The following is an 18,826-nucleotide window of genomic DNA, read 5'->3' on the forward strand; positions in this document are numbered from 1 at the left end:
TTCACATGATGCAGGTCAGACTTTTCAGGTGGATAGACAGAAGCAGAAATTATTTCCAAGGGAAATGGCACATTCAGAATTACACCTTGTAATATGGGGGGGAAGAAAACCAGCCTGTTGACTAAAGTAAATAAGGACACTAGGACACTTAACTCCCTGCCATCTCTTAAACATTCCACAGGTTGCTTAGCTCTTTGTTGTTTCAGCTAGAACAACAACAACAAATGCATTTCTGGTCTGACCTTCCTTGCCCATACAAGGTCTATGTGCTCTGCCTGTGTATCTATCCATGTTGTCCTATTGTCATGGGTGAATGTGGCCACTGATAAGGCTATCAAAGGTCCCTATACTGCATGTGCTCATTTGATTAGCACATTCCACGGAAGCTTCTCTCATGGAAGCAACTTCCCTGGCCTCCACTGGAACCTACTCTTCTAGTTTCCTGACTCACCATCCCTCCCCACTCCCTCTCCATATCCTTCCATGTTCCTCTTCTTCAATGTCAGTATGCCCAGAGTATTCCAGAACAGCTGCTTTTCTTCCCTGTGTCCTGCCCTAGGGGACTTCACCTAGGCCAGTGCTTGGTGTCACCACTCCCACTGCTGAGCTCCTGTGGAGGCCTGTAACATCCCCACCCTTCTCCACCCCTCCCTGCAATTTCTGCTTGTCCAAATTTATCTATTCTTTAAAATGCTTTTCAAGCTCCTTCTGGAGGCCTTTAGTCATCTGCCTTTCTTTTGAATTTCCTTATCACATGATCTGTTCTTTGCTTACGCATCTCATGAAGCAGGTCTAAGCAAAAAGCCTAAATTCAAATTCCAGTTTCCTTGACTATGGGAACTCAAACAAATGCGTAAACTCTTTCAGCCTGATTCCTTAATGTAAATCAGAACTAATAACACCTTAAATTAGGGCTTTCAATTAGGACTAAATGTAAATTAGGAGGAATAGGATTAATAATCGTACTAATAATGTTCTCAAGAACTTTGAGAAAATTAACCAAGATAAGGTACCAAGTAACTAATATTTACTGAGTGTTACCATATGCCAAATTCTAGGCTAAACACTTTATGAATGATCTCATTTAAAACTGAAATAACTCAACAGCTGTAGGGCATTCTTCCAAGTTACCAAACAACATCCATGTTAGAGCAGAAATGAAGTGCAAAGGCTGTCAATATCAGCCCCAGCACTGATCATCTGCGTGACCTTGATCAAAGTTCCACTTTGTGGAAACTTATTTTCCACATCTATAAAATGAAAATAGCCATGGCCCTAATTCAGGCTCACTGTGAGGGTGAATGACACAATGCATGAAATGTTTATAGCTTAATGCCTAGCACATTACAAGCTCAATAAATGAGCAAGCACCTTGTTTATGATGCTGAAAGTGTTCATTTATGTGGAATCCTGGACAGGGGCAGAGCCTCACGTAAGTATATAGATGGAGGCCGGTGGATGCATTCATTCATGAATGAGGGCATATGTGTGCATGTCCTAAGAGCTGTAACAGTGACCAGGATAGCTCTACTCCTAGGGAGTTCTCAGACTAGTTTGAAAGAAAATGAACAAAATTAATGAAAAACTTGGAAAACTAAAGTTTCTGAGCCAAATGCAGTCCTTTGCCTATTTTGGGAAATAATTTTATTGTCACACAGCCATGCCCTTGTGTCCAGGTAGACTCTCCGGCTGCTTTTTGTGTTATAATGGCAGAGCTGAGTGAATGTGAGAGAGAACATATGCCTGAAAATTTGAAAATATTTATCACTTGCCCTTTACAGAACAAGTCTGCTCCTCCCCCTGAAATTAATGATTAATAAAAGATGAATACTAAGAAGGAATCAAAAAGTGTGACTGAGAGGAAAATGGAGATAGCCAGGGTCCATATCACAGGGATTTGTTGATCATGGAAAGAGACTGAGATTATTCTGAGTACAATGTGAAGCATTTGGGAGGGCTTTTCATTTTTCTTTTCTTCTTTTTTTTCCCCCCTTGGTATATGTTTCTATTATTTTAGGGTGTATTTGTATTATTTGAGATCAGGCTACTTTTATCATGAGATATGCCAACACAAATATGTAAAATGTAAATGTACATTTAAACAAACTGTTATAAAATATACACCATCCAGATCAAGAAATAGAAAACCATCAGCACCTCAGAAGCCTCACCATCCCCATCACAGGCCTCTCCTGTCTCCTTATGGCAATCACTTTCTTTATAATATTATTTTCCTTTTCTGTTTTTTTTTAACTGATTTTATTTTTTAAATACATGACAGTGGAATGCATTACAATTTTTCATACCTCTGTTTGTATATAAAGTATGTTGACACCAATTCGTGTCTTCATACATGTACTTGGATAAATGATGTCTATCACATTCCACCATCATTGCTAACCCCCTGCCCCCTCTCTTCCCCTCCCACCCCTCTGCCCTATCTAGAGTTTGTCTATTCCTCCCATGCTCCCCCTCCCTACCACTATGAGTCAGTCACCTTATATCAGAGAAAACATTCCGCATTTGTCTTTTTTGGGATTGCTGAATTCACTTAGTATTATCTTCTCTAACTCCATCCATTTACCCCTCACACATCAGATAGAGCACTAATCTCTAGGGTATATAAAGAACTCAAAAAGCTAAGTACCAAAAAAACAACCCAATCAATAAATGGGCTAAGGACCTGAACAGACACTTCTCAGAAGAGGATATACAAATCAATCAACAAATATATGAAAAAATGTTCATCATCTCTAGCAATTAAAGAAATGCAAATCAAAACCACTCTAAGATTTCATCTCACTCCAGTCAGAATGGCAGCTATTATGAAGGCAAACAACAATAAGTGTTGGTGAGGATGTGGGGAAAAAGGCACACTCATACATTGCTGGTGGGACTACAAATTGGTACAGCCAATATGGAAAGCAGTATGGAGATTCCTTGGAAAACTTGGAATGGAACCACCATTTGACCCAGCTATCCCTCTCCTCCGTCTATACCTAAAGGACTTAAAAACAGCATACTACAGGGACACAGCCACATCAATCTTTATAGGAGCAGACTTCACAATAGCTAAACTGTGGAATCAATCTAGATGACCTTCAGTAGAGGAATGGATTTAAAAAATGTGGCATATACACAATGGAATATTACTCAGCAATAAAAGAGAATAAAATTCTTTTCTGTTTTTAAATCTCCATATCTAATCTTATAATCCTAGTCTATTGATCCCTGGTTGTGATGAATTCTCTTGTCTTTGCGTAACCTATACCCTGCAATTATACTCATAGATTTAAACCCTACAAAAGTGTATGTTCATGTGCACCAGGAGATGTTTAAGAAGGGTTGTATCAGGTTTGTTTCCAACAGTCTCAAACTGGAGTCAACCCAAAACAGTAGAGTGAGTAAATTTATTATAGCACAATAGGCCGTAATGGAAATGAATGAACTAAAATTATATGCAAGAGCACGAGGGAATCTTAAAAGTATAACTATAAAGCTTTGGAGGGTTTTAAGCTGGGGAATGGAATAATAGGATCCAACCGATACTTTTAAAGGACTGCTGTGGATATTATGCAGAAAGCTGAGTCTCTGAGACAACTAGAGACTATAAAGGAAGCCTCTGCCTATCCCCTGAGACAAATGTTGGTGTATTGGATTAGGGTGGTAACAATGGAGATGGACAGGAAAAGAGGGATTTGAGATATATTCTGGAAGTAGAACAGATGTGACTTGCTGGACTGGATATGAGTGGTAAGAAGAGGGAGAGGTCATATAACTCATGGGCTCTGTCTGGGGTGGGGAAGCCATTACCAGATGGGGAAGGGTAGAAAGAAACACTTTCTTGGAAGGGTATGTTTAGGGCTTGATGAATTATCTAAGAATCTAACTGGAAATGTGCATAATTAGGGAAGTGGAGAGTGTGGGTGAAAATCTCTAAACAATTCCAGTGGCAAAGAGAGGATATCAAAGACACAACAGACTTTGTTTTAGAGTAAAGCCCTGTGACAGTAAACAGATCGTTTTCTTTAGCTGGAAATTCTTTTATGTCCATTAACCATTCTTTAAGATACAAATGCGCCTGGGGAGAATCATTATAAAACTCTCAGTGACAAAAGGGTTTAATGGAAAGAAGGAATATGGCAGGTACATCCTCTACCCTAGTCTTAGAAACAAGTACCACTATCTTTCCTTTGGGTCTCCCTTTCCTTCTAAAACACCCAACCACACATGTACTGAAGCTCTGTCATGTGCCAAGCACCATACTCAATTCTTGTATTTACTAGAGAATGAAATTTGGTCTTTCCTTCTGGCATTTCAAAAAGTTACCATTATGACTTCATCATTGCCAGATGCATGCAACTATGTAGGATCAATTGTAAACAGAGAAATATCAGACAAAAAGCAAAGTGACATGATTTAAAAGTTAGTCCTAGAATGATAAAATTTAAGGTGAAGAACACTTTTTTTTTTTTTTTTTTTTTTTTTTTTTTTTTTTGGTACTAGGGATTGAACCCAGGGGCACTTAATCACTGAGCCATATCCCCCGCCCTTTTTAAAATATTTTATTCGGAGACAAGGTCTTGCTAAGTTGCTGGCTTTGAACTTCTGATCCTCCTGCCTCAGCCTCCTGAGTCATTGGGATTATAGGCATGTGCCACCGGACAATTTCCGTTGCTGCTAAAAATAGCAATGACAATATCACCACCACTCCTGGTACTCAGGGTGAAACTCAATGGTGGAATGCTTGCCTAGCATGTGCAAAAGCCCTGGGCTCAATCTCCAGCACTGCAAAAACAAAACACCCCACAGTGTCGAGGCACAGTGGCACATGCCTGTAAACCCAGTGACTTGGGAGGCTAAGGTAGGAGATAGCAAATTTGAGGCCCAGGGCAACCTAGCAAGAGCCTGTCTCAAAATAAAAATAAAAAGGGCTGGGATATAGGTCAGTGGTAAACAATTTCAATTTTCAGTGGATTCAGTTCCCAGGACCACAAAAAACAAAACCACCGCACACAGACACAGACACATACACACCTTAATTTTTGGTACACCTGAGGGAAGCTAATCTTTATGGCCTCTTTCCAGACCTGTTTAGCTAATAACATAATAGTCCTATTTACTTATTAGGATGATTAGCAGATTTGGGTAGCAGGATAGTCTAGGTTTTTGGCAAAAGGTTCTAAGGAGTATATTTTTTTCTGGTGGTTTTCTTTTTTTTTTTTTTTTTCTGGTGGTTTTCTTAAGATTCCACTTCACACTTCCCAAAGCAATTCCTGTTTCTGTTTTGAGTATTGGATCATACCAAATCCTATTTATTCTCTCCTAATTGAGAATATGCTGATGCATTTACCAAAATCATTTGAGTTCCTAAAATCTATCCAAAATTATGTTTATATTTATTGAACTTGAATTTCTACTTTGAATTGCATACTTCTTTTACGCAGTCAGAGGAAAGTCCATTTTGGTAGTTTCATTAAATTCTTGAAAAAAAAAAAGAATTATTATTATCTTGTGACAGTGTTGCATTTCCAAGAATATGTGTCCCTTATTTAGGTGCATATTTATCCTCCACCCTTTTTTTTTTTTTTTTTTTTTTTTTGTAGCAAGAGGTACTTGGGATTGAATCCAGGGTCTATTTATCACTGAGCTATATCCCCAGTCATTTTTGTTTTGAGAGAAAGTCTTGCTAAGTCAGGCTGACCTTAAACTTGTGATCCTCCTGCCTCAGCCTCCCAAGTTGCTAGGAATACAGGCTTGTACCACTGCACCCAGCACATGTTCCATTTATTAAACTCACCATGCTAACTACAGTATTTGTCTTTTGCCAGAATCAATGCAGTAGATATCTGTTTTACAAATGAGAACAATAAGATATGGAGAGAGATGGCGGCTTAAGGTTACAAAGACACTCAGATTCTAAATAGTGGAGCTGATAGATACATAATCGAAAAGTGGCAAATTTTTGCAATCTCCTTATGCTAGCATTTATTTTAGGACATTCTACAGCCATTAACTGTTCATTTGTACAAATGGTATAGACTAAAAAGTAGATTTACTTGAATAACTTAGGTTCTTTCTACTTGACCAGAATAGAGCAATTCCCAAAGTGTTTTCAAAGGAACACTAGTTCCTCCACCAGCCTGGGGACAGAGCTGTTCCATGGCAAATGTTTGTCATATATTACATACTACTGTGATTCTCTCAAAGATTCAAAGAGAAGCCTTTTAAGAAAGCAACTTGTTTAACTTTCTTCAACCACAGAGCCAGTTTCATGAAGCTGTAAAAAAGGTTAAAGATTTTTTTTTTTCTTTTTACTCTTTAGCACTCTGGGACATTTATCCAGAGATAATATGAGGTTTAACAACATGTTTGAGTTTAAGTACACACACCTTATAATTGGATGGCACTTTGTATTTACCAAAAAGGAAAAAAAAACCAAAAACCTCCTCCAGCCCTGAGGTGTCATTTGAATGTGCTGTTTATTTTTATTCCACATTTGCAAAGAAAGGTCTAGATTTGTTAGGAATATTTTCAAAGCCTTGCAGCCACAGAAAGTCAAACTGAAACTCAAATTCAGATTTTTCTCAAACCACCTTAAATATACTGCCTTTCTGTAGCTAAAAACCAAGGAGCTCTTGGGTTCCGTATATAAGAACACAGAACAAGTTAGACTAACCGTGAAAGAAATGATCTAAAACCACAGTGTCAGATCTGTCCTCGTGACCAGCTTTGACACTAACCTTGTGGCTCTGCTTCCTCACCAGTGTAATGGCAGGACTGGGCTCACAGGAGCCCAACCTGCCCCTTCAGTTCTTGGAAATCGGCAGATCTTCATTATTATGACTTCCCCTGGGCACAAAGCTGAGCTGAGCATGCCCTTCCTCACCCTCACTCCACTGAATTTCACAGCTTATCATTTATATCAAACTTATTCCTACCACACTTACACTTGGCCTTTTAACTTTCTTCTTTTACTATTCAGTGTGTGGATTTGATCCTGAAAGAGATTTTGCAACCCTATCAGTTTTTTTCAGTAGCTAAGAATTAGAGGATTCTTCCCAGCTAAGGGTTGGTCTCCCTTGGCTGATGTCTCATTAACCTGCCTGGTAGAGTTACATTTCATAGAGCTGCCTGTTTGGTTTTTACTTGCCTGGCTTAATTGCACTTCTCGTTATGTCCCATCTATAGTTCTTTAAATCTGTAATTATACCCCATCCCACTAGAATTCTGCAAGCTAAAATTATACACACACACACACACACACACACACACACACACACACACACACTTCAATTTACAAAAGACACTTTACAGGGATTTGCAATTTAAGATCAATGTTGAGCCAAAGCCACTTTGAAATCCCCTAGGAGGGCAACCCAAACTAGAAGAACTTGGCCCTTAATCTCTATTTTCTTTCTCTCTTTCTGTCTCTCCCTACCCTCTTGTTCTTACATGTATTCTCTCCTTTCTCCCTTCTTCTTCCTTTCATATTTCTTTTCTTTTTAGATTCCAAATTGCATTGCAAAACATAAGAATCTAACTGGCACTGGAATCAAGATATTGCTTCTGTATGTATATTAAGGTAATGTGTATGTAATAAATACTGAGACAAAAGACAGTAGAACATTGAGGACCTATAAACCTGCCTGTCCCTCAGAGGACTCCAAGTGCCCCCATCTGCATACCTGTGAGCTAACAATACACCTAGATAAAGCTCTTTTGTGTCTTTGCTCCACCTGCTTGGCTTCAGCACTGACCCTGCAACCTTTGTTCTACTCTGTATCTCTGCCTCATTGTTCAATGTTAAATGATAACATTGTGGAGACTTGTTTTCCTTAGATTTCTTCTGTTTTTTTGTTTTTGTTTTTTTGAGAAATTAATTTGAACATTAGTAGAACAAAGGAAGAAAGAAAAACAAGGAGAAAGCCAAGAAGAAAAAGGAAAAGAGACCAGTCTTGGCATTAATCTCTTGATAATTACTCTATTTTTATAGGTTAAGATTAAAATTTTATTTTTCCATATTACAAACTCATTCTTCTTTCTCAATATAAGCTAGCACTATATGTTGCTTATTATTTTTACTTGCTTCCAAAAGCTTCTGTTAAACCTCAGCATCCTGGGATACCAATGTGGTGATCTCTCACTAGTTCTTATAGATTTATTCACAGCATGCCTGTGGTTTCATGGAGATAACATTTGCCACAGATGCATAAGGGCTTACTCTAACTGGCAGCAATAAATCCAACTAAAATGACAATCAAAGCTCTGGCGAGACCATCAGGCAAATGAGTCAGAAGTCAAAACTGTCATTAAAGTTGTAGGAGTCTTTTTAGAATCAAAAATTTCAAAATGATTGGTTTGGGGATTTGCAATAATATAGAAGTGCTAATTTATGCATCAGAGAACAACATAAACACATGACTAGGCAAATGTGACTTGGCAGAGTTCATGTAAGGAATCTTAGCTAACAGTGAGTTGAATTAAATGTCTATTTTAACCCCCCCAAAATCTTAGTCTTCAATAATTGGTTTTTAATATCTTCCATAGAGAAAGTAGTAGCCCCACTACTCTGAATTGATTAGGCTACATCTAGAATACTACGCTCAATACCACCTAAATTGTAGATCGATATATATATACGAGTTGAAATGCACACAGGGGACCAGGTTGGTGAGGGGAGGGGAACAGCAGGAGGAAAAGGAGATGATGTACCCAGAGGAAGAACAAAAAAGCCTGAGGAAAAAAAAAAAAAGAAACCTATTTTAAATAACTGTTACATGGGAAATGTAGTTTTTTTCTAAATAGCATTTTGAGCCTAGTTCCCTCATGAACTTAGTCAAATATATCAAAGCCCGAATCAATTATTAGAAGCCATAGGAAGGTCAATAAAATGGAGAATTTTTGAAGACAGCAGTTGTTCAAAGTTGACTAGGCAGTTTTGAGAATCAGGGAAATTCCATCCTGTGAGGCATTTAAGCAAAAGAGCTTCAAAGCAAATAAAAAGATTCTAGCACTAGATGTTTGTTCAGGTTGAATGACCTTTAAGAAATTCTTTCAACATCAAAATCTATGACATTGTGAAGTCAACTTGACTTCAATAGTCCATGGAAACACCCATGAAACAAGAAATAAAGAATTTTTAAATTAAATCTTATTTAATTTAAAATTTATCTGTGAAACAAATATAATTAAAATTTCTGAATTTCAAATTTGCAAGTTGAGAGAAAGGAAATGATTGTGATTTCTAGTTAAATAGCTGGATCTATTTTCTTCAAATTTAGAGATTCAAAATGAATCTCATTTTGAAGTTATTCTATCAGTTGTCTACATATATAAGACTGTTATATAGTCCATTCAAACTTGGCCTCTCATCAGTGTGGCTAACTTTGGATATTTTGTTAAAAGACCAATACTTTTTTTATGTCTGTCATATTTCACAATTATTTCATTTGAAAGCAAACTTTTGACATGTTGTATATTTGTGTGTGTGTGTATATATATACACACACACACATATATATATACACATATATATCTCCTTGTAAGAATATAATCTGTTTTATCTTCTGCACCCAAAATATTTATTACTCAGAAATGTTGCTTGACAGTACACTGTATGACAGCTAGACATATTACTCTAAAAGTCCTAATGCAGATACAAAGATGATCTACTTGGAGATAGAAGGGAGATGAACATTTATCTAATGCTTTAGAGAAAAAGAAAGGAAATGAATTTTAAAAACCTATAAATTTATCAAAACATTTATGAACAACAAGGCAGGTCCTCTCAGGTCCCTGAAGATCACAGAGCATTAGCTCTCCTGGGTGCACAGTCCCCAGCCATAATGCACTTGTTATAAGCAATCCTTGAATACTGAAAAAGTTAAAATGACCTGGGATCAGGCAGGTTTTTCCACTATTTAGGTTTCCAATGAAATTTGTGTAAATCAAAGGAACCAAAAAATTAAAGGAGGTAGGGAAAAAAAGAAAAAGACCAGCAACACTAAGAAGGATTCTACAGAAAAGTGCTGTGAGAAGTGGCAAATTAAGGGTACAATAGAGAGTTAAATGATTCAAGAAAGAAACTTAAATATAATATAGATTCTACAACAGTAAACATTTCATTATTTTTGTGAAACTCCAAATTTGCCATCCCTACAATGTTTATTCACTTATAAAAATGCTAGTTTTACAACGGATCTTGTAGACATGCCATGTATTCATGTATTTATATATATCTCTGACCTGATCAAAAGCATGGTGTTTTAATTAAGGCACAAATGGATTCTTTAAACACATAAAGTATAGCTACAATCATATTTTGATCTCTTAATCAAATCATTACTAAACGTTTATGTCTTGGAAATACTTTTGTTCAGGTTGAGTTTTCACTATTAGCTCAATATCAAAAGGAATTTTTACAGCAAAACTTAGAATAAATCTTAGAATGGCATTTGATAACTTACCTGTAAGGACACCTCTTCTTATTTTATAAAATATTTTAACTATAAATATTAATCAATTTTCCCTTTTTAGATTTCAGATGAAAACAATACAAACATCAGTTTTCTGCTTGACAGAAACAAATAGAAAATAATCCAGATAATTAGTGACATTTTTCTGTTTTAAAGTTGGAAAATGGGTTCAAAGAGTGAGACTTAAGACAAAGAGTACTAAATATGCATTCTTTAAATAAATATACAAATTAATAATCTCAAGATGATTTGAAAAGTTAGTAACTCAAGGAAGTGTTACATTTCAAAGATAAGAAATGAAAGATAAAACTGGTAGTTAGGTTTCATCACAGTAAAAATTTGCAAATACCTTCTTCAACATCTGAGATATATTCGCCATCACTGAGCATTTCAGGGGCGTTGGCTTTACGAACTGCATGATTTAAGCGAACAATATAAGTGTATGACAAATACATATTCCTGATACTACAACAAAACATTTCAAAATTTCCCCACTTCTGCAATGAACTTTTTCAAGAACCAACAAAAACACAGTTACTCATAATTAATATGAACTCAAAGGACATTTTCATACCTTCATCATCAGACATATCAAGAACTTCATTCATCGTTTCTGGAACATTCATTTTGTGCTTTTCTGTGATGGTCTAGTAACAAAAAAAAAAAAAAAATCAGTCACTTTAGTGTGAGCATTTTAAGGTATCCACTTTGTTGTTCTTTTGCATGGTCTTGAGGAATGTGCCATTGTAACTTATGGTCTGGATCTTTTTTATCCTTTTTTTACCTTGTGGTACCAGAAATTGAACTCTGGGATATTCTACGTTTGAACTGCATCTCTAGCCCTTTTTTCTTTTTAATATTGAGACAGAGTCTCACTCAGGTGCCCAGGTTGGTCTCAAACTTGTGATCCTCCTGCTCCTTAGGTTCCTGAGTAGTTGGGATTACAGACATGTTCCATCATACCTAGGCTGGTTTGGATACTTAATGTCCCCCCAAAGTTCAAGCTCTCAAGGCATGGTCCCCAGTGCAGCAGTGTTTCAGTTGGGGAACTAATTCATTCATTAGGATTTTGACCTCACTGATGGATTAATACATCAATGATAGGGCCAACTAGGTAGAGCCTTGTTGGAGAAAGTAGACCACTGAAGGCAGGACCTTGAAGGGTATAATTTGTCCCAGGCCTCTTCCCTTCTGGGTCTCTCCCTCTGCTTTCTGGCCACCACGAGGTGAGCAGCTTTGCTTTACCATGTGCTCCCTGCCATGTTTTTTTGTTGCCACAGCCCAAGGCAATGGGGCCAGGCCACCGTGTCTGAAACCTTGCAAACACTGAGTCAAAATGAAAATTTCCTCCTTTCAAGTTGATTTTCTCACAACCATGAAAAGTTGACTAACAACCACTAAAGGTCTTGGCTGAAGATAAGCCAAAATAATAGCAAGAAATGTCTTTATTAATGGTGCCAATGAAGCCAGATTTAAAATTAGGCAGTCAGTGTCCTTAGGTAATATTGAGTGAAATCTAAAATGGAGGCCATGCTGAGAATGAATTTCCGGAAAAGTTGAGCAACTCTTGAAATATTAATGAAGTCCCAAGAAAAGCCCTAGGCCCAAAGTCCATCCCAAAGAAATGTTAATGAACAGCCCCAGCAGATTTGGAGATAGCCCATCCCAAAGAAGTGTTAATGAAGTCCTTCCCGCCCAGCCCAGATTACTTCTTTGGCCCACCTGTGTCCCACCCCTTCCAACCTACATTCCATCACCAAAAACTATAAAAAGGGGAAACAACTGTACTTCTACGGATTCCACCTCTTGGATCCCCTTCTTCCTCCGGGAGAAGTCTTTTCTGCTGTCCTTTAATAAACTTCTAATTTCTACTCTGACCTCACCTCCGCGTGCTTCTCTGGTGTTATTCTTCAACATTGGGGAAGCAAGGACTTGTCACCAGTCAACAGCGGTAACACCAAGATTCCCACTTACTTTGTCTTCTCCTCTTATGTGTAATTTTAATTCCCGAGATACATCAAATAATTCAAATTGCATAAATTACATAATTTTTACAAGTATGTGCCTGAAAAAGGGGAGCTAATGTACTTTCAGGATCATTTTAACTTCAAAAAATTTTAAAGAACAGATTGGTGTTTTTGAAGGTGCCTTAATAGACACTGCTGCTGAGCAGATGGCTGGAAATGTGGGTCAGTTAAGAGAGCCCTGGCAGCCTGGGATCAGGCTAGAGGGTGGTGGAAGCCTCAAATAAGCCAGATCCCAGGCCTCTGGGGAGGCTTTTCTACTATGGCCATGCATCTTGATGTGCAGGTTTGGCACTGGGTCTTGGGTAGGCGGTGGGGGCCTTCCATCAGGGTTGGGGGTGGTGGTGTTTATTTTAAAGAACAAACAGCACATTACAGAACAGGGGCCTTAATGACTCTTCTATTTGTTCTCTGACAACTTAGTATTTATAGATCATTTCCATCCCCAAAACACCATCAGCATTACTTGTTAAAAATTTTCAAATAACTTTTATTTAAAAATAAGTTGCCTTTTAATTCCGAGAATATGAAAAGCTAATGGGTAAGAGTTACAAAGATATGCATTTAAATTTTTTAAAAGTCACATTAAAAATAAGAAAGGGAATATATTATTTCTTAGGGATAATTGATAAATATAATTTATACTGCCAGCCCAGTTATTATGCTGAAACAAGACATTATTTGGTGCCTCTTCCAGTGGGTAACAATAAAATAAAGGGTTAAAGAAGTTCTAATTTAAAATAGTTGTAGATTTACAGAAAAATTATGTAGATACTAAAGAGAGTTCTCATCTACCCCACACCAAGTTTCCCTGATCATTAAAATCTTGTATTTGGATGATATATTTGTCACAAATAATGAAACAGTATTAATACATTTGGTGTATTTGTCAAAATAATGAAACAGTATTAATACATTAAATTTGTATTTTATTCATATTTCCTTTATTTTTTACCTACTGTCCTTTTTCTATCCCAGGATCTCATCCAGGATAGCACACATTATATTTAGTTGTTGTGTCTCCTTGGGCTTCTTTTGGCTGTGACAGTTTCTCAGACTTTCTGTGGTTTTCATGACCATGATAGCCTGGAGTTATATTGGTCAGGTATTTTATGTAATTATCACCCAACTGGGGTTTGTCTTGCGTTTTCTTTTATGATTTGACTGGGGCTAGAAGTTTTGGGGAGGAAAATTGCAGAGGTGAAGCACCAGTTTTTAATCACACATCAAAGGTACATACCATTGACAGGATTTATGACTTGATGTTGACCTTGATCATCTCGCTGAGGCAGCGTTAGTCAGGTTTCTCTACTGTAAAGTTACTTTGTTTTCCTGCCTCTGTGTGTGTGTGTGTGTGTGTGTGTGTGTGTGTGGTGTGTGTTAAATCACAATACTCAGCCCATATGTAACCAGTGGGGAATTATGTTCTACACTTCATTGAGAGTGAAGTACTCTGATAAATTACTTGGAATTCTTTTGCCTAAGAAATTTGTGTCTTCTTTCCATTTGTTTCAGACATTTATTTATATGAGTATGGACATAAGGATATTTGTTTTATACTTTGCCCTAAACCCCAATACTATTTGATTTATTTATTTTTGCTCAAATTATTCTACCTTTGACTACTGGGAACTTGCAGTTGATTCATGTGTCCCTGTGATATATCCCAAACACAGTGTGTGTGTATTTGCTGTTCATTTATTTGGGGTGGTAGTGGGAAAGTATTCCCTACTTGAGGGCACTATAAGATGTTCTAGGCCCATTCTGTATATTTCCTTTTCTAGTTCTAGACTCATCCAGGTCTCCAACGAGCTCTGATTCCTTTTATTAAAGAATCATATTAGCAACTGATATTCATATGCAAAAGGTATTCAGCTTTAGCTTCTGGAAAAAAACATTTTAAATAATGCAATTAAAAACAGATAGGAAGCTGGGTATGATGGCACACACCTGTAATCCAGCAGCTCAGAAGGCTGAGGCAGGAGGATCATGAATTCAAAGCCAGCCTCAGCAAAAGTGAGGCACTAGGTAACTCAGTGAGGCCCTGCCTCCAAATAAAATACAAAATAGGACTGGGGACGTGGCTCAGTGGTCAAGTACCCCTGAGTTCAATCCCTGTAATTGTCCCCTCCAAAAAAAAAAAAAAAAAAAAAAAGATAGGAATCATATTTTCTAAAGTTCAGGGCTAGGGATGTGGCTCAAGCGGTAGCGCGCTCGCCTGGCATGCGTGCGGCCCAGGTTCGATCCTCAGCACCACATACCAACAAAGATGTTGTGTCCGCCGAGAACTAAAAAATAAATATTAAAAAATTCTCTCTCTCTCTCTCACTCTCCTCTCTCACTCTCTCTTTAAAAAAAAAATATTTTCTAAAGTTCAGTTTCTCTCCATTCAGTCTGTTACGCTGTCATGATTGTGACCTCATTTACTAAAGCATCTTTCTCAGAACTGCCACATCATATGTTATTCTCCTGGATGAGGCACTGTTGTTTTCAAGGCTTGGAAAGACTAAAGTATTCTTATAAGAGGCAATGACCCCAAGGAGCCAGGATGTAGCTGCAGGAAGATGACGCCTGTGGTGGAGGTCAGTCTATGTTTACTAGTTTAAGATTAAAGACACTAACCTAGACTGCATCAGCTGTAAGTTAGTTGACATGTAAGTGCTAAAGCTGGTCTGATAAGGTGGTGTCTTAGTTTATAAGATAAAGTCTCAAATACCGCAGTGCTGGGCTAAGCCTTAAAGACTGTGATGGCCTTTCTAATCAATGTGAGCAGTTCCCCTGGTGGAAGCCTTGTTTTCTTCCTTAGGCAAATTGGACCTTTCCTGTTAGCATGTACAGTGTCTTTCTCTCACGGAAATTTACCAACCAAGTCTCCCGATGACACAAAGTGGAATGGCACTCCTCTCTACGTGTTACAGCTTCTGAGGGCAACCTGAGTCTTGAGAGCTTTCTCTACCTTTCAGAAGATTTTCTAAAGCTATAGCTTTATTTCATCTACAACTCTACATTCTCTTAATGCTTTTGTTCTTTATTATTTTAAAGAAACATTTTGTATTTTGTTAGTGGGTAAGTAATTTAATAGAATAAGATTTGCATTTTGAACAATTTTTACTACTTTCAATTCTCTCATACTGAACTAGCAGTCATATTTATTGCAATGACTTTAAATCTTATATAGCATAGTGACACTTGGTCATTGTTAAATAGCTTGTCTTCCTCCTCCCTCCTTCCCCATCCTACAGAGAGCTACATGGAATATCTATAAAATTAAGGCTAATAAACATTGTTTGTTTAAACTCTTTTACTTGAGAGTTTAATAACATGTTAGAAGAAGATGAAATACTCAAGAAGTGTATGAATCAACATATGGGAATTTATTACTTAGATAAACTACATCTTGAAGTTGGAAATGTATCCTGGTTGATAACCCCTGCTGTAAGTCCTTTAAAATAACTGTTTTCCTTCTTGCAAACTGTACAATTTCTCTCTTATGAGCAACAGGCTTATTTTTTAATTTCTAAAGCCTGTACATTGCCAAATCACTCAATCTACAGTAGCTACAGACACTCCTAGGCTATGGCTTTTTAATATAAAGCACCATGTACACAAAATGATTTGGATGAACCAACTATACTTCCCTTCAAGTTGGGAGGTGATAGAAAGGAAAAGGAGACTGAACTGATAACCAGAAATGTTCCAGAATCCTCAAATTACATTGTATAGCCTTCATCTCAAGGCTACGTGTTAAGTCATAGAGTCAGGAATAACTCAAATTGGCTTCGGACATGGAGTAGTATCTGCCCTTGGTTCCAAAGTTATCAAATCCTAATGCAGTTCAGAGGTTCCAGATGGGGTTAAAGTGAAAAGATTTATCCTAGAGGCTGCAGCTTATTAAAGTGTATCTGATGCAATAGAATCTCCTGCTGAAGAGTTACTTTAAAATTTAACAAAACATTGTATTATTGTTTCCTATAAAAGCTGAAGTGGACAAAGAATAGAGAGAATGGTGACCAAAACCAATTTTGATCCTAACTGTAATTGTTTAAAAAAATATACATTTTTTAAAAACAATATGTAACCATGTATTATTTGCATATTAAGCGACATCTCAGCCCTTTAGGAAACTTCTATTTTGGTATTGGGGACTGAACCCAATAGTGCTTTACCACTGAGCTACATCCCCAGACTTCTTTATTTTGAGACAGGATCTTACTATGTTGCTTCTGGCCTCACAAAGTTGCTGAGGCCGGCTTCAAACCTCTGATCCTCCTGCCTCAGCCTCCCATGTGGCGAGGCTTACAGGCATGTGCCATCAAGCCTGGTGTCGTGCAACTTTTAAAAAGGTATTTTTAACATTTCAAAGTTTTGTTCATATCAGGAATGAGAGTTTCAGTATCCTGACTACCAACAATGATAACAATTTGAAACATGGCACTTAGTCTGAATGGTACAATGAAAGTTCATCTTAGAAAAGCCCAGTAAAACTCTAGCCTGAGATCTGGCTTCCAGGGGAACAAGGCTCTGTATCCATTACTTACAGTCGTGGTCATGGTCTCTTCTGTCACTACCTTCAGGGTGTCAACCACAGAGATGTACCCAAGGCGCCGGGCAATGGCAAGAGCGGTATTCCCATTCTGGCAATGGGAGAACACAGACAAAGAATTAACAAGACTCCTTCCACACGTTTTGCCTACACAAAATGTGAAGGTGAGTGTCTTATCAGACCTATCCATTGTTTGCTTTTGTTAGACATACCTTACAGAAAACCCACCTAACCTGTTTCTACTCATTGGCCAAGTCTGGGCAGCTACACATGGAATCCAAGAGCAACGTCCTCAGTAAGCAATCAATGAAACAGACCCATTTTTTTTCCCTTACATATGTACTTCCTATATTTGATGGCAACACAATTAATAGTTTTAAAGTGTGAAACACTAATTAGATCTCTCTCTGAATAGTTCGCAGCAATATGATTATTGCCCTTTTTCCATTATTCTTCTGAATGCTGTTTATGCCTATCAATAGAAAAGGCAACATGTGTATTCAATGAAAAATATAGAAGAGTCCAGGTCGCACTATCTCCTCCTTCTTCCCTTACACGGGCGGGCGTGAAGCTTACCACAGTGAGTTCATTGGGGGAGGCATTGTTCTGAAGCAAGACATTTATTATATGTGTATGTCCCTGTTGAGCTGCTTGATGTAATGGTGTATACCCATTCTGTGGAAGAAAGATGGAATAAATGACTCTTACTTTCTCAGATACAAAATAAACAACTTTGGTGGAAAGGAGGGAGAAGGGAGCTTACCTTTGTTTTGGCATTGACTTTTGCAGAATGCTGGAGAAGGAAATTAACAATCTTGATGTTTCCGTAGTGGCAGCCCACATGTAGCGGTGTGTATCCCATCTGTAATTATATATTTTTTTTCCAAAAAGAAACAGCATAAGTACACTTTTAGCAACAGCTATCCTAAATAGAAGCAAAATTATTATTTAGCCTTTTTTTTTTAGCGGAAAAAAATGTTTTCTCATCTCTCTATAAAAAAAAATTACACTTGATCATTCTCAGAGCTAGTTGTAATTATAAATAACAATACCACTTCACATAAAAATAGTTACTTAGTTTTCCCCAGAGTTCTCACTTATATTAGTTCATTTCAGTCTCGTAATAACTGTTCAAGACAGGCTAATCCACTGACTGCCTGGCAAGAGTCAGAGAGTGTTTTATGGGCACCCTAGACTACCCTCTAAATGTTTAAAGTCTAGGGGAAAAAAAGTCTAAATGATAAGGCAAGGTTGAGGATGTTCAGAAGGCATGATGGAGATAGAGTCACAGAAACACTACTGAGGAAGAGACTGCTCTGAGTGCTGGTAGCTGGAGAAGTTTGAACTTGATCTAGGTGAATCTGCTCTAGTTCAAGTTTCCCAGTGTCCTCACTTGAGTTTCACAGTGTGAAAATCACCGATTTAGACAAAGCAACCGTCTTTTCTCAGATGAGTAAGCCAGGATGGGCTGGAGGGGGAGAAGGGTTATAAGTTCATTCTTTCATTCTCTCCCTCCCTGTGTGTGTGTGCAAAGAAAATCTATATAATTATTTGAAAAAAAAAATAAGGATATTCTGGATCCTTTTCTAGATGGTGACAATCATTGTAAGAGAGACCACTACCCAATTTCAGGGACCCTGTTCAATCTCTGTTCATGACACAGGAAGCACCAGCTCACGGAAAGACAGAACAGGAACCTTTTATTGCCACATTTCTAAGCAGTGATCGAAGGAGAAAGGTTCATATTTTCATGAGTCTAAATCTCACATATGATGGCATGT

General features: G+C 37.6%; 1 protein-coding gene across 23 annotated transcripts in view; it reads right to left on the reverse strand.

The window, feature by feature from the left end:
* ANK3 (ankyrin 3) overlaps positions 1 to 18,826 on the reverse strand; it is a 508,367-nt gene that overhangs the window by 111,725 nt on the left and 377,816 nt on the right. For 18 of the 23 annotated variants that reach the window (XM_081268444.1, XM_081268437.1, XM_081268443.1 and 15 more), the window contains 5 exons: positions 17,809 to 17,907; positions 17,622 to 17,720; positions 17,041 to 17,136; positions 11,053 to 11,125; positions 10,828 to 10,890 (listed from right to left, as the gene is read on the reverse strand). In XM_081268444.1, the coding sequence (XP_081124570.1) occupies positions 10,828 to 10,890; positions 11,053 to 11,125; positions 17,041 to 17,136; positions 17,622 to 17,720; positions 17,809 to 17,907 (430 nt within the window). The remainder of the gene's footprint in view (positions 1 to 10,827; positions 10,891 to 11,052; positions 11,126 to 17,040; positions 17,137 to 17,621; positions 17,721 to 17,808; positions 17,908 to 18,826) is intronic. The other 5 variants (XM_081268445.1, XM_081268439.1, XM_081268446.1 and 2 more) reach the window with 1 other exon arrangement.

This window comes from Spermophilus citellus (genome assembly GCF_964194105.1).
Source record: "Spermophilus citellus genome assembly, chromosome: 15".
Taxonomy (NCBI): domain Eukaryota; kingdom Metazoa; phylum Chordata; class Mammalia; order Rodentia; family Sciuridae; genus Spermophilus; species Spermophilus citellus.